The 16,523-nt window shown below is 40.3% G+C and overlaps 1 protein-coding gene across 2 annotated transcripts in view; it reads left to right on the forward strand.

Annotated features, from left to right (window-relative positions):
* The window catches only part of LOC139456215 (switch-associated protein 70-like), a 56,499-nt gene that overhangs the window by 28,448 nt on the left and 11,528 nt on the right, over positions 1 to 16,523 (forward strand). For both annotated transcript variants that reach the window (XM_071237794.1, XM_071237795.1), the window contains exons 4-6: positions 7,361 to 7,472; positions 8,730 to 8,914; positions 11,686 to 11,748. In XM_071237794.1, the coding sequence (XP_071093895.1) occupies positions 7,361 to 7,472; positions 8,730 to 8,914; positions 11,686 to 11,748 (360 nt within the window). The remainder of the gene's footprint in view (positions 1 to 7,360; positions 7,473 to 8,729; positions 8,915 to 11,685; positions 11,749 to 16,523) is intronic.

A 16,523-nucleotide genomic window follows, 5' to 3' on the forward strand; every position in this document is an offset into this window, starting at 1 on the left:
TGGCCAAAAACTTTGAGTCTTCATTCTCAGAAGTTCAGTTAATTTGCCCTTTGGTGAAACCCACGATACCAGGTATGATACCAGGTATGATACCAGGTATGATGCTGTCAGACAATAAACGTAATCAGAGGAAATACCTTCAGGATGAATGAAGTGGGAAAACACTGGGAGAAAAATAATGCATGGACATATAACACATGGACATATAACACATGGACGTATAACACATGGACATTTAGAACATGGATGTATAACACATGGACAAATAACACATGGACATATAACACATGGACATATAACACATGGATGTATACAACATGGATGTATAACACATGGACATATAACACATGGATGTATAACACATGGACATATAACACATGGATGTATAACACATTGACATATAACACATGGACATATAACACATGGACCTATGACACATGGACATATGACACATGGACATATAACACATGGACATATGACAAATAGACATATAACACATGGATGTATAACACATGGACATATCACACATGGACAAATAACGCATGGACATATAACACATGGACATATAACACATGGACATATAACACATGGACATGTAACACATGGACATAAAAAACATGGACATAAAACACATCGACAAATAACGCATGGACATATAACACATGGACATATAACACATGGACATATAACACATGGACATATAACTCATGGACGTATAACACATGGACTTATAACACATGGACGTATAACACATGGATGTATAACACATGGACATATAACACATGGATATATACGACATGGACATCTAACACATGGACATATAACAGTTGGTCAAATGGCAAGGGGCAGATTACCAGTGGAATAATACCATGGACATAAAACAGGTGGATATTGGACATAGGTTGTTTTGAAATGTTTTGAGAGTTGTTGCAGAACAGCGTTGTTTTCCTGGACTCCGTGGCTGTGTGTGAACAGCTGTATCTTGAAGGAAGCACTCATAACATGAAGGGAAGCAAACAGTTGCAATGAATTTGAATGAAGCTATCATTTTTGTAACTTTTGTAAGAATAAAAATATGAGCACAGTTCACAATTCCTACCAAAACCATAACATGATTGAGTGGCAACATGGTAGTTGGCAGGCAATCAGTTAAGCAAATTCATATGACGCAAAGTTTGTGGTTTCTGATGAAACGACTTATCCTACATTTCATTGGCCAGGTGAGCTTATAATTATTCTCTTCAAAGGCAAAAAATAAAAGCAAACATAGTTTTGACAAACAAACCAGTGGCAAATGGTTGTGTTGTTTGCAAATAGTGTTGCAATAGCAACTGTAATGTCAGTGCTTGAACTGATGGCGCAGCGAAGTGGGCATTGTTCGATTATTGATCAGGTGTACGCAGTGTCTTCAGGATGTGTGTCCTGTTTCTAATGTTGTTTACATCTCTATTGATTGGTGTTTCTGGTCTTACTGCAACTAAAGATGATACATTCCACTCAGCATCACAGTTGGATGCTGAAACCTGCCTTGTTTGTTTCCTATACAACTGGTACATGGCTGGTATTGAGGGAGTGTAGTTTACTGCTTCATTGAAATTATCACATACTGTGATCAAATTGACACATACTGTGACCTGATTGACACATACTGTGACCTGATTGACACATACTGTGACCTGATTGACACATACTGTCACTTGATTGACACATACTGTCACTTGATTGACACATACTGTCACCTGATTGACACAAACTGTCACCTGATTGACACATACTGTCACCTGATTGACACATACTGTCACCTGATTGACACATACTGTCACCTTATAGACACGCACTGTCACCTGATTGACACATACTGTCACCTGATTGACACACACTTTCACCTGATTGACACATACTGTCACCTAATAGAGACATACTGTCACCTAATAGAGACATACTGTCATCTGATTGACACACACTGTCACCTGATTGACACATACTGTCACCTGATTGACACATACTGTCACCTTATAGACACGCACTGTCACCTGATTGACACATACTGTCACCTGATTGACACACACTTTCACCTGATTGACACATACTGTCACCTAATAGAGACATACTGTCACCTAATAGAGACATACTGTCATCTGATTGACACACACTGTCACCTGATTGACACATACTGTCACCTGATTGACACATGCTGTCACCTGATTGACACATGCTGTCACCTGATTGACACATACTGTCACCTGATTGACACATACTCTCACCTGACTGACACATACTGTCACCTAATAGAGACATACTGTCACCTAATAGAGACATACTGTCATCTGATTGACGCATACTGTCACTTGAATGACACTTACTGTCACCTGATTGACACTTACTGTCACCTGATTGACATATACTGTCACCTGATTGACACACACTGTCACCTGATTGACACACACTGTCAACTGATTGACACATACTGTCACCTAATAGAGACATACTGTCATCTGATTGACACATACTGTCACCTGATTGACACATACTGTCACCTGATAGACACATACTGTCACCTGATTGACACATGCTGTCACCTGATTGACACTTACTGTCACCTGATTGACACATACTGTCACCTGATTGACACATACTGTCACCTGATTGATACATACTGTCATCTGATTGACACATACTGTCATCTGATTGACACTTACTGTCACCTAATTGACACATACTTTCACCTGATTGACACATATTGTCACCTAATTGACACATACTGTCACCTGATTGACACATACTGTCACCTGATTGACATATACTGTCATCTGATTGACACATACTGTCATCTGATTGACACTTACTGTCACCTAATTGACACATACTGTCACCTGATTGACACATACTGTCACCTAATTGACACATACCGTCACCTGATTGACACATGCTGTCACCTGACTGACACATACCGTCACCTGACTGACACAACCTGTAACCTGATTGACACATGCTGTCACCTGACTGACACAACCTGTAACCTGATTGACACATACTGTCACCTGATTGACACATACTGTCACCTTATTGACACATACGTTTATTTGGTTGAGCCATACTGTCACCTGATTGACACATGCTGTCACCTGACTGACACACACTGTCACCTTATTGACACATACGTTTATTTGGTTGAGCCATACTGTCACCTGATTGACACATGCTGTCACCTGACTGACACACACTGTCACCTTATTGACACATACGTTTATTTGGTTGAGCCATACTGTCACCTGATTGACACATGCTGTCACCTGACTGACACACACTGTCACCTTATTGACACATACGTTTATTTGGTTGAGCCATACTGTCACCTGATTGAAACATGTTGTCACCTGACTGACACACACTGTCACCTTATTGACACATACCTTTATTTGGTTGAGCCATCCAGCAACAAATTGTTGAACCGCCCCAATACAGCTGGAATATTACTGACTGCAGCATCAAACAACAAAGAAAGAAACAGACAAACGTATTGTTGATCCATCAAGTTAATGACTTATTCAGTGACCCAATGTGAACAATATGTTCCTGAAAACAGAACATAGTGGAACACAGAGCTTTGGCATCAAACTAATGAGTTGAACCTCTCAGGACCAGTCCCTTGTTGTTGTGTTCTTTCCATTTCACTGCACAAACTGCACCATGTTGACATGATGTAATTGCTTCTTCAGCATCCTTGTTAAAAAGTGTGCTATGTTATGTTTTGTTGCCAGTGACAATCTTAACACGTTTCACTTTAAGATTTCACAGGCATTTGCAGTCTCGGGCCAAATTAATTTTTTTTCCCTCATGTTTAGTTTCAAACTGAGGAGTTAAAAATATATATAAATATTAACGTAATGGCTATATGACCACCTTGTAATGTATTATTAAGTCTTGTTTTCCAATATTTCGACCATGTCTGCAATCTGTATATGTGGAAAGCATGTCTATAACATTGCTTCTTACTGCCTTCCCATCCTTGAGGCTGCGGGTCAGAATAGATCTTCAGCAACCCATGCTTGCTGTATAAGGTGACTGTGCTTGTCGTAAGAGGTGAATAACAGTATCGGGTGGTCAGGCTCGCTGACTTGGTTGGTGCATGTCATCAATCAGACCCGTTAAGATCCGGGTCAGAATAGGTCTTCAACAACCCATGGTGACGTAAAAGGCGACTATGCTTGTCGTAAGAGGTAAATAACAGGATTGGGTGGTCAGGCTCGCTGACTTGGTTGATGCATGTCATCGTATCCCAATTGCTTTAATTGATGCTCATGATGTCAATCACTTGATTGTCTTGACCAGACTCGATTATTTACAGACCGTCGTCATATAGCTGGAATATTGCTGAGTGCGGCGTTAAACAACAAACAAACAAACTATATAAGTACAGTAATCTTGAATGTGACGTTCATCCCCATTTCACCTCACCTGCTGCACACTTTCGTACTTTGAGGGGCGGTCGGGTAGCCTAGTGGTTAAAGAGTTCGCTCGTCACGCTGAAAACCCGGGTTCGATTCCCGACATGTGTACAATGTGTGAAGCCTAATTCTGGTGTCCCCCGCCGTGATATTGCTGGAATATTGCTAAAAGCGGCGTAAAACCATACTCACTCACTTTCGTACTTTGATCTACGGATTTGAACCATTTGATCCAATAGCTATAATCCAAGAATATAGTATATATTTATTTGCCCAAGCTCTCTGAGATTATGAACTGCATATCTTCAGGCTGTCCTCCCATGTGAAGTTGACACGCCATGATATAACTGGAATATTGTTCAAACAGCGTGAAATCCAACTCACTCACTCCCTTTATGAGCTAGTAAAATAATTAGAGTTAAATGTTTAAATCAAACAAAAACAAATTGATGAAATGCATGGATCACTGGACTGTCTGGTCTGGACTTGATTATTTACAAACCATCATCATAATTGCTGGAATGTTGCTCAATCATGGCATTGAATAAAGCAACAAAACCCTTTCCATATTCAATAGAAATCACTGTACGATTCCAACTGTATCATGAGCATGTTTTTATGAATCACTATCAAATAGTAGTGATACCAGGTATTCTATCAAATACCGTATTCGACGTAATAAGCGCCCAGCTCTAATAAGCGCCTACGGCGATATTTGCTAATATATTGGCAAGTGAACAATCCCAATTAGCATCCCTCCTGACTGATCAATGTTACACAAGACTTATTTATTCGTGTATAATACGCACTCGTGTGTTATATGCACCCTTATTTATGGGCAATTATATTCTGGAAAAATATATCTGTCGTATATAAACAGTTCAGACTGTCAGCATAAACCACAAAATTTATTTAAGAGCCTCCTATTTCTAATTTTGAGAGCGCCCTTGGCGCTTATTACGTCGAATACGGTAGTTATGATACCAGGTGTTCGCGAAAAGGTGAGCATGTCCTGCCCCACCGGTGGCACCCGTCATTTCAACCCACCCCAGCCAACTGGTGAAAAGAAATTTGTAAAGAAAACAAATGTGTTGCTTTTCAGCTATCAGAACCATGAGGGTCAATTGTTTAACCCAAAATACCATTCTAGAAAACAAGTGTGACATTTAATAATTGAAAAGATATTGTAGGTGATTTGAAAAAGATTTTGACAATATTTTGGTATTATTTTAAAGCAAGATTGATAAGGTTTGTGTGATATTTCTTTCTCTGATCATGTGTGAGTAGTTGATGCTGTATCAGAGCTCCAGATAACGTTTGGAGCAATTAAGTTTTTACTCGAAGGTTTCTGTTGTATTAGGGTTATTACATTTTTCATTGGGTAACTGATATTTTTTCACTCATCTATTCATCACTCTATTGGGTTTTTCCTAAAATGAGTAAGCATTTTGAGATTTAAAAAAAAAATGAAATAATGTTTAGATGTATATAACGGTTCTAATTATAGGCTTGACTTGGAAGTGAATTGGCTCCAAATTGTGTTTCGGAAATTAGCTCTATTGTAAGCATGCTGAAAAATCTTCATTGGGTAATTATGTGTGCTGTTTTCAAACAATTGAGTTTTTCATTTAATGCATGCGTTTCTGTACACAAGTTTATTGAAAGTAATTGGGTTTTGAAAAGTTTTTGGTGGGGAGGGGGGGTTGGGGTTTGCATTTTACGCAAAGACGCAGCTTATCCGCAGCTCTGGCTGTATGGATCACTACATCACTGAACAATTCAGTAAATGTTCCTGTGTCGGAACATCTGCAGAAAGGGCAATTACGTTCCGTGCTTCTTCTGGAGATAAGAGTGTGTTGTTAAAAAATTTATTTTCAAAAGGCCCATTTTTACATCTGGAACTCTTAGATCAAATGCTAAGAACAGGATTAGGATGTAGGATATCAACTGAGCATCTTCCACAGGCTCACTAACTTGTCACTCACTCACTCACTCACTCACTCACTCACTCCAGGCATCTTCCACAGGCTCACTAACTTGTCATAACACTCACTCACTCACTCACTCACTCACTCCAGGCATCTTCCACAGGCTCACTAACTTGTCATAACACGCACTCACTCACTCACTCACTCACTCACTCACTCAACCACTCACTCAACCACTCACTCCAGGCATCTTCCACAGACTCACCAACTTGTCATAACACTCACTCACTCACTCACTCACTCCAGGCATCTTCCACAGGCTCACTAACTTGTCATAACACTCACTCACTCACTCACTCACTCACTCACTCACTCACTCACTCACAAACTCCAGGCATCTTCCACAGGCTCACTAACTTGTCATAACACTCGCTCGCTCACTCACTCACTCACTCACTCACTCACTCACTCACTCCAGGCATCTTCCACAGGCTCACCAACTTGTCATAACACTCACTCACTCCAGGCATCTTCCACAGGCTCACTAACTTGTCATAACACTCACTCACTCACTCCAGGCATCTTCCACAGGCTCACTAACTTGTCATAACACGCACTCACTCACTCACTCACTCACTCACTCACTCACTCACTCACTCCAGGCATCTTCCACAGGCTCACTAACTTGTCATAACACGCACTCACTCACTCACTCACGCACTCCAAGCATGTATATTCTGATCTAACTAATATAAAATATAATTTTAGACTGAATTATGTTAAACAGGTGAGCTTCTGCTTTAATTTGAACTGAAAAATGTAATATTACAAGATATTCGTTTTTGATAACAAAGGTTGTTCCACCTGTGAAAGGTGAGCTGCATTGCCATTTTGGCACATCATATATTTTCCTGATTTGTTTTGATGTTGTTTCCAAATGCATGGATGTTGTTTGATGTTGCATGAACTTTCTTCCTCCTCCAGCCATTGCCAGATAAGATCGGCACCAAAACCAACCGTTTCATCCTGCACACCTCCGGTAAACAGTATGAGTTGTCTGCCCCTGATCTCAAGTCCAGAAATGAATGGATATCAGGTACAATAACTTGCAATGATTCCGTCAGTACGGACTCCAGCTAGTAATGTTTTGTGTTGTCAGTGTGAACTAACAGAGTCAAGAGTGTTTGTCTTATCTTTAAAAAACATGTTGTGGTTACTGGTGTTTGTTTGTTCTCTAACCCCCCCCACCTACCTACCTACCTACGTACCTACTAGGGGTGTCATGATAAATCGAAATATCGATATATCGCTATTGGTAAGCACTTAAAGTCAAGAAATTGATTGTTAAATCAGTTTCTAATCAATAGTATCGATTTCAATAAGGAATATCGATAGTTTCGATTGTTTTACAGTTTCAATAAAATACATGCAATGCTGTTCAAATTTGTTTTTCATTTGATCATGAGTGGTAGTAATTTACACATGGTAATGTCGAAATTGCTTTTCTTAAATTATTAGGGTAAAGAAAAAACTAATCAGTCATATCTCAAACTTTTCTTTTTATTTGTTGTTATGGTTATCACATTTAAAGAAAACTTCAGTTCCAAGGTTTAATTCAACTCTAAAATCCATCTAAAACGATACACTGAAAACTATCGATATATATCGCAATAGTTGCTTGCAATATCAATAGTTATCACAATAGTGATTTCCAGACCAATAGTCACCCCTAGTACCTACCAACCTACCCTTTTATCTCCTCACTTCACTTCAGATGCTCCCAGTGTGCTTTGATGCCAAGGTGATCTGACATATCTTAGTCCCTTTATATCATGCTTGGATGCAGACGGGAGTAGGGGTCACCATGGTCCAGTACACTTGAAGGTCCGGGTTAGAATAGATCTTCAGCAACCCATGCTTGACATAAAAGGCGACTATGCTTGCCGTAAGAGGTGCCTAACGGGATGGTGGTCAGACTTGCTGGATTACATGTCATCGTATCCCAGTTTAGAAGATTTATGCACATGATGTCAATCACTGGACTGTCTGGTTCAGAGTCGATTATTTACAGAGCACCATCATGTAGCTTGAATATTGCTGAGTTTGGCGTCAAACAAGAAACACACACACGCACGCACGCACGCGCGCGTGCACACGCACACACACAACACACCATGGTCCCATATGCTTAAAGATAGCAGGTGATTTGTCATCCAGTGTGCATAGATACCAAGAGGACATCAGTACACTGTGCTCCCTTCTCATTGGCTTGTATGCAGATGGAATATTAAGCAGGCATCCTTAAAGCACAAAATCCCCAGTTCACTTACATGCCGCTTGTCTCTGTCATCAGCAATACAGAAGGCCATTGACCACTCATACGCCAGCAAGGACGAGTCCATCCAGCGGCTGACATGGTGGGAAAGAAGGAAGGAGAGAGCAGCAAGGCGGAAAGAAGCAGATGAAGAAGCCAAGAGGAGGAAGGAAGAGCAGGAGCTCCTCGTGAAGCAGCAGAAGGAGCTGGAGGAAGAAAAGGAGGTATGGGGTCTTGGAATTAGCTTGTAGTTAAAACTAACAGATATGTCCCTGTGATCTAAGGCACTGCTATTCGATGTGCAGAGTTGTGTCCTTTCGGCTTGCCAGGAACCTATGTCTTTTTGTTTAAACCCAAGTTCGGCCTGATTATGGTTCTAGGTTTATCAGCACCATATCCTAGCTTGTGGGTTTCACTGAAGTGGTAAACGTCTAAGACTGCATTACCTCGGGATTTCCTCAAAAGTCAAGTTTGCACGACGTGATATAGCTGGAAAACTGTTCAAACCCAACTCACTCCAAACTGTGTGCTAGACAGTTTCTGCTTCTTAATTTCAGTGGTATTTTAGAATTGTATTTTAACATTGCTTTAATGTAATAATGAGAAATAGTCTGGTAAATATTAATTGTACACACCAGAGATTAACATTCAGGATTATCCGCAGAAACAGATCCATTTGGTGTGAACATGGTAAAAGGCAAATAACAGTCAATATTATATGAATGGATCGCTCAAAATCAGTTATGGCACCAGGTGTTCGCGAAAAGGATTGGAATGTCCTGCCCTGCCCAACTGGCAGCACCCGCCACTTACACAATTTGCCTAAAAAAGTAAGTCTTTGTTGCCTGACCTCACACATCAGTACTTCTTTCATGCAACAAAGGCCTGTAAACAAACCAGACAATCAAATGATCAATGGACCAGAAAATCCAGTGACATGATAGTGCATTTACTGACTTTGTTGAGACTAAAACAATGTCAACTAAGGTTTGTTCAAGGTGTCAATGGTGGTAATATGATCGTGGTTGCTGTAAATAAGAGTGAGATGGTAAAGCGGCTTATAGGATGGGGCAAACGGATGTTGTAAATACCGGAGGGACACACGATTTCGCCGAAATTAAAGTAAATATTATTGTATGAAAGTTTGATTGAAATTTATAAAATAGATTATGTAGATTACAAACATGAGTCCAGGTATACAAATAAACACTTTTTATTACCGATGGTGTAACGACAGGATTAACTTGCGACTTGTTGATATTCGATTTCCGATGACAGATCATGATGAGATGTAGTTTTATGTTTGGGTCCGGCTTATCTACCTCACATAACATTTTGATACAGATTTCTCGGCTTATCTATGAGATCGGCTTATCCACGGTCATATATGGTATGTAAATATTGAATTCAAGAAGGTTACCATGGTACAAGAAGTGGGGATGCAGCTGCTGAAGGTGCAAGGAAGGACACTACCACCTCACTTTTGATGCATCCTCTATCTCCAGGGCTTGACTCTGAACCTACATAACCCCTGGATCCATTTGTGTGGTCCTCGCTTTCTCAGTGGCGGTGTGGTAGCCTAGAGGTTAAAGCGTTAACTCGTCTTGCCGAGTGGTTAAAGTGTTCGCTTGTCAATACCTGGGTTTGATTCCCCACATGGGTACAATGTGTGAAGCCATTTCTTGTGTCCCCTGTGAAATTGCTGGAACATTGCTAAAAGCGGTGTAAAACCATACTCACTCACTCACTCTGTCGATTTCACATTGCTTGACCTAGATGTTCCTTGACATTTTACCGACCAATCACAGGTTAAAATGACGAACAAGAAAATGGGTAAGGGAGGTAACTTCTATTGCCTGGAAAACAAAGCCACTGCTGGTTTTATTGGAAAGGAAGGCATCCTTTTTCAGGCAGAATATTTTTGAGGGATTTCTTATGTGTATTAGTTGTTCAGTGTTGAATTTCTTGCAGATTCTATTGAAATCAATGAGACTAGTCGCTATGTTTTTGATATCGCCAATCCATCATTGAGTCTGGTTTGTAGTTCACATTCTGATTGTTCCGTTAGACTGAGTAGCGTAGCCAATCAAACAGCCAAATGAAAATCAAGGCCAGGTAATTTAAAATGGTGAGAACCTCGAGAATGGATCCATAGGTTAGTGAAGGTTTACCGAAATGCGAGCCCTGTGGATATCGAGGATGCATTTGATAGCTACATGTTGTATCTTCCCATGACACACAAAAGTGATTCTCATAACCTATATACTGTAAAACGTGAAATTAATGTGTCTCCAAAAGAATGCCACCGCTGGCCCCTAGCCAAAAATGCGACTCAATATGAATGCGACACCCCCTCCTCTCAAGCTTCAGTGGATTTATATCTAAACAAAATGTCCTCTGTCAGGTTTTACTGGAGAATCCTCACCTTACCCCAACTTAAAAATTAATCCAATCACACACCAATTAGCACCGCTTATTAGCGCTGAGTAGAGTACTTCGCTAAAACAATACATGCGTGCTGGCTCGTGTAGGCCTTTGACGCAGTCGCAAAGAACAAAGACACTGTGTTGGGTGGGTGGCGTCTGTCTGGGCTTGCAGGTGTGATCACTGATGACAAATATGAGTGACAATACAAAGGATGTAATTGGCAATTAGTGTTTGAAGGACATTGTTTATATACCTGTTACAAGTGCTGCTCAATAAACAGTGATGTGGAATACATAGTTGTTTGTTTTCAGCGTATGTCTAAGTTGGTATTTCTGCTATCCAAAATGTCTTATTGTTGATATAAATGCGATGTTTAATAATGCGAGCAAAGACCACTCTCAGTTTTCGCATTTAATTCATGCTTGCATTAATTTCAAGATTTACAGTATTTGAACAGGATGGCACGTATGATTATTCCTGTCCGCTGATCAAGTGTTGGTAGTGTATATGAGGGTGTGTTTATATGCATTCTTTAAGCTTGGTTCTACCGCATGTATTTATATTGCAGCGGAACAACAGAGATCGGCTCCTTCTTGAACAACAGCTGCAGGAACTGGAGGCAGAGAGACAGGTCAGTATGGGGTCAGTGGTGATGAGAGAATGATGAGAGAGTGACAAGAGAATGATGAGAGAGTGACGAGAGAATGATGAGAGAGTGACGAGAGAATGATGAGAGAGTGACAAGAGAATGATGAGAGATTGATGAGAGAATGATGAGAGAGTGACAAGAGAATGATGAGAGAGTGACGAGAGAATGATGAGAGAGTGACAAGAGAGTGACAAGAGAATGATGAGAGAGTGACAAGAGAGTGACAAGAGAATGATGAGAGAGTGACGAGAGAATGATGAGAGAGTGACGAGAGAATGATGAGAGAGTGACAAGAGAGTGACAAGAGAATGATGAGAGAGTGACAAGAGAATGATGAGAGAGTGACGAGAGAGTGACAAGAGAATGATGAGAGAGTGACAAGAGAATGATGAGAGAGTGACGAGAGAATGATGAGAGAGTGACAAGAGAATGATGAGAAATGGACGAGAGAATGACAAGAAAGTGATGAGATAGTGATGAGAGAATGATGAGAGAGTGACGAGAGAATGATGAGAGAGTGACGAGAGAATGATGAGAGAGTGACAAGAGAGTGACAAGAGAATGATGAGAGATGGACAAGAGAATGATGAGAGATTGATGAGAGAATGATGAGAGAATGACAAGAGAATGATGAGAGAGTGACAAGAGAATGATGAGAAATGGACGAGAGAATGACAAGAAAGTGATGAGATAGTGATGAGAGAGTGACAAGAGAATGATGAGAGATTGACGAGAGAGTGATGAGAGAGTGATGAGAGTTGCAAGTGATAAGAGAGTGATGAGAGTGGCAAGTGACGAGAGCTAGAGTGATGAGAGAGTGGCAAGTGACGAGAGAGTGATGAGAGATTGACGAGAGAATGATGAGAGAGTGACAAGTGATGAGATAGGGATGAGAGAGTGACAAGAGAATGGTGAGAGTGACAAGAGATTGACGAGAGAATGATGAGAGAGTGATGAGAGAGTGATGAGAGTTGCAAGTGATAAGAGAGTGATGAGAGTGGCAAGTGACGAGAGCTAGAGTGATGAGAGAGTGGCAAGTGACGAGAGAGTGATGAGAGAGAGGCAAGTGACGAGAGAATGATGAGAGAGTGGCAAGTAATGAGAGTGATGAGAGAGAGAGAGATGAGAGTGTGATAAGGGTAATAAGAGAGACAAGAGAGAGAGAAGAGATAGAGAGTGGTGCAAGTGATGCAAGTGATGAGAGTATGATTAGAACCTATCAAGTGACGAGAGATGCAAGTGACGAGAGAGTGATGAGAGAGTTGCAAGTGACGAGAGAGTGATGAGAGAGTGGCAAGTGACGAGAGAGTGATGAGAAAGTGGCAAGTAATGAGAGTGATGAGAGAGAGAGAGATGAGAGTGTGATAAGGGTAATAAGAGAGACAAGAGAGAGAGAAGAGATAGAGAGTGGTGCAAGTGATGCAAGTGATGAGAGTATGATTAGAACCTATCAAGTGACGAGAGATGCAAGTGACGAGAGAGTGATGAGAGAGTTGCAAGTGACGAGAGAGTGATGAGAGAGTGGCAAGTGACGAGAGAGTGATGAGAAAGTGGCAAGTAATGAGAGTGATGAGAGAGAGAGAGATGAGAGTGTGATAAGGGTAATAAGAGAGACACGAGAGAGAGAAGAGAGAGAGTGGTGCAAGTGATGAGAGTATGATTAGAACCTATCAAGTGACGAGAGAGTGATGAGAGAGTGGCAAGTGACGAGAGAGTGGCAAGTAATGAGAGTGATGAGAGAGTGGCAAGTAATGAGAGTGATGAGAGAGAGAGATGAGAGTGTGATAAGGGTAATAAGAGAGACAAGAGAGAGAGAAGAGATAGAGAGTGGTGCAAGTGATGCAAGTGATGAGAGTATGATTAGAACCTATCAAGTGACGAGAGATGCAAGTGACGAGAGAGTGATGAGAGAGTTGCAAGTGACGAGAGAGTGATGAGAGAGTGGCAAGTGACGAGAGAGTGATGAGAAAGTGGCAAGTAATGAGAGTGATGAGAGAGAGAGAGATGAGAGTGTGATAAGGGTAATAAGAGAGACACGAGAGAGAGAAGAGAGAGAGTGGTGCAAGTGATGAGAGTATGATTAGAACCTATCAAGTGACGAGAGAGTGATGAGAGAGTGGCAAGTGACGAGAGAGTGGCAAGTGACGAGACAGTGATGAGAAAGTGGCAAGTAATGAGAGTGATGAGAGAGAGAGAGATGAGAGTGTGATAAGGGTAATAAGAAAGACACGAGAGAGAGAAGAGAGAGAGAGAGAGTGGTGCAAGTGATGAGAGTATGATTAGAACCTATCAAGTGACGAGAGAGTGATGAGTGAGATGAGAGAGATGAGAGCGATATAAGAGAGATATGAGAGAGACATAGAGTGATCAGTAAGTGATGAGTGACAAGAGAATGGTGAGTGTCAATAGAGTGAGACATTGGTCCATTGTAAAACATAAAACATGGATAAGACGTTTCAATTTTTAATTTTCCCATGTTTCTGTTTTACTGCCTCTTAGATACTTTCATATTTTTTACAGAAAGTCAAATATTACTATCAGAAAATAAGATAAGACTAATGTGAATTTACTTTTGTTTGCCAAACAGCTGTATCATATTTGATAGATAAAACTATACACCTTAAACAAAAGGTCACTGTTTAATTGGTTAGAAAGATTTGATGAAATGCATTGCACATATATGCTTTCCTCTTCAGAGACATTATAATGAGCACTAAACCTTTTCAGACATCAGCGATAAATGAAAATTAATTTACGTCACTGTTAAAATATTAACTATCTTTCTCTTTAACTATGACAAAAATCCATGTTTTTTGACTCAGCTGACTTTTAAAAACTTTATGCCAAATATAATTTGATTTATACACATTTATTTTAATGTTTGTTTCCACCTACACAATCTTGATGAGGAAAATATTCTTACCTCTTTAGCTGTTTCTTTTTCATCAGTATGCTGTAAATATAAAGTTTTGCGCCATGATACTGCAAGTGGCTATCAATAGCCTTTACTGTTTGAACGCCTCCGTGGTCTAGTTTTAGAGTGTCCGCCCGGAGAGCGGAAGGTCCGGGGTTCGATCCCAGGCCGCGTCATACCAAAAGACGTTAAAAGATGGTACTTGTTGTTACCCTGTCTGGTGCTCGGCATTAAGGGGCTAAAACAAGGACTGGTCGGCTAAGAGTCAGTATAGTGTGTCTGAGTGTGGTATTCATGTTAAACTGCGGCATGGTATCTGAGTGAGCTAGCACTATAAATCGGCATCAGTCTGGACTAGCACAAGCAGCCACACACACACACACGTACATGCACGTCGCTATTTAAGTGCAATAATCTTGGACGCGACGTTAAACCCCATTTCACCTCACCCTGTTAAGATTACCAAATATCAAATCTGCTTTTATTTATGTCAACTTCACTATTAAGAGAAACACAATGTTGCGGAGTATATATTTACTTACTAACCGTATTTGACGTAATCAGCACCCCGTTCTTATAAGAGCCCACGGCGATATTTGTTAACATATTGGCTAGTGAACAATCCCCATTAGCAATCTCTTCCGATTGATCAATGTACACAAGACTTATTTATTCGTGTATAATATGCACTCATGTGTTATATGCACCCTTAATTATGGGTAATTAAATTCTGGAAAATATGTTTGTCGTGTATAATACACACAGACTTTTCTTTTGTATCATTCCAGGCTGCCAGCATAAACCTCGAAATTTACGATGTTTCAACTCAACGTCAAAATTATATTCTAATAAGAACCCCCTATTTCTAATTTTGAGAGCGCCCTGGGCGCTTATTACATCAAATACGGTTTTTGTGATGTGAATGATCGCTAGGAAGGAGAGCATATCAACTTATTAAAATCAGATCTTAGTTCTCGCTACCGCTAAACAAAGATCTGAGGACATCCCATTATGGGTCACGTCAGAACAACCTATTACGAACTTTGACTGAAAAATGGAATGACTGACAAGAAGTTGACAATAGCCAATCAGAAGGCAGCTTAATCGTGCTTTACTGCACTAGTTTCAAACTGACCACTACGCTTTGAAACATATTTTGACATATACTTGATTAAAAAATTAAAGACTGAACAAAAGAACATTCCGGAATGGCTAATAGATGGCTTAGATTTTATAAATACAGACATAAAGCCCATAACTGTCGTTCGGAATACCCTGTGTGTTTTTTTTCGGGGTTGCACGATCAAAAATCACATTCAAACTGATAAGCGATGCTCTGATTGGTCAGATAAATGGTTCTTCTGACATGACCCGCAATAGGATATCCTCACAGAACTAAGATCTGATTTCAGTGAGTTTGGAGAGCATACATATGTACCTGTAAATTCAACAAAAGTAATGAGATATCAAAGGTAAAACTTAACAAGGGAAGCCAACAGTTAATTGGGGCTGATAGGTGATTAGCAATAGACAATGGAAGCCAACACTTAATAGTTAATTGCATTAAATGACTGTAAAAAATCCCCTTTAGAAATAAAAAAAATTCCAATTCCTCAGTATTGATGTAAATGATAATATTACAAAAATCCTATTTTGAACAGTATCACAATTTTTCCCCCAATTTGTCTGCCAAAGGCAATTTGTTTGAAATCCAGGTAAATTACTGCAGCCTTGATTTATGGTTGGATGAGCAGTGAGTGAGTCAGTGAGTATGGTTTTATGCCGCTTTTAGCAATATTCCAGCAATATCACGGTGGGGACACCAGAAATGGGCTTCACACAT

Source organism: Haliotis cracherodii, unplaced genomic scaffold, assembly GCF_022045235.1.
Source record: "Haliotis cracherodii isolate W230 unplaced genomic scaffold, xgHalCrac1.p SCAF_11, whole genome shotgun sequence".
Lineage (NCBI taxonomy): Eukaryota > Metazoa > Mollusca > Gastropoda > Lepetellida > Haliotidae > Haliotis > Haliotis cracherodii.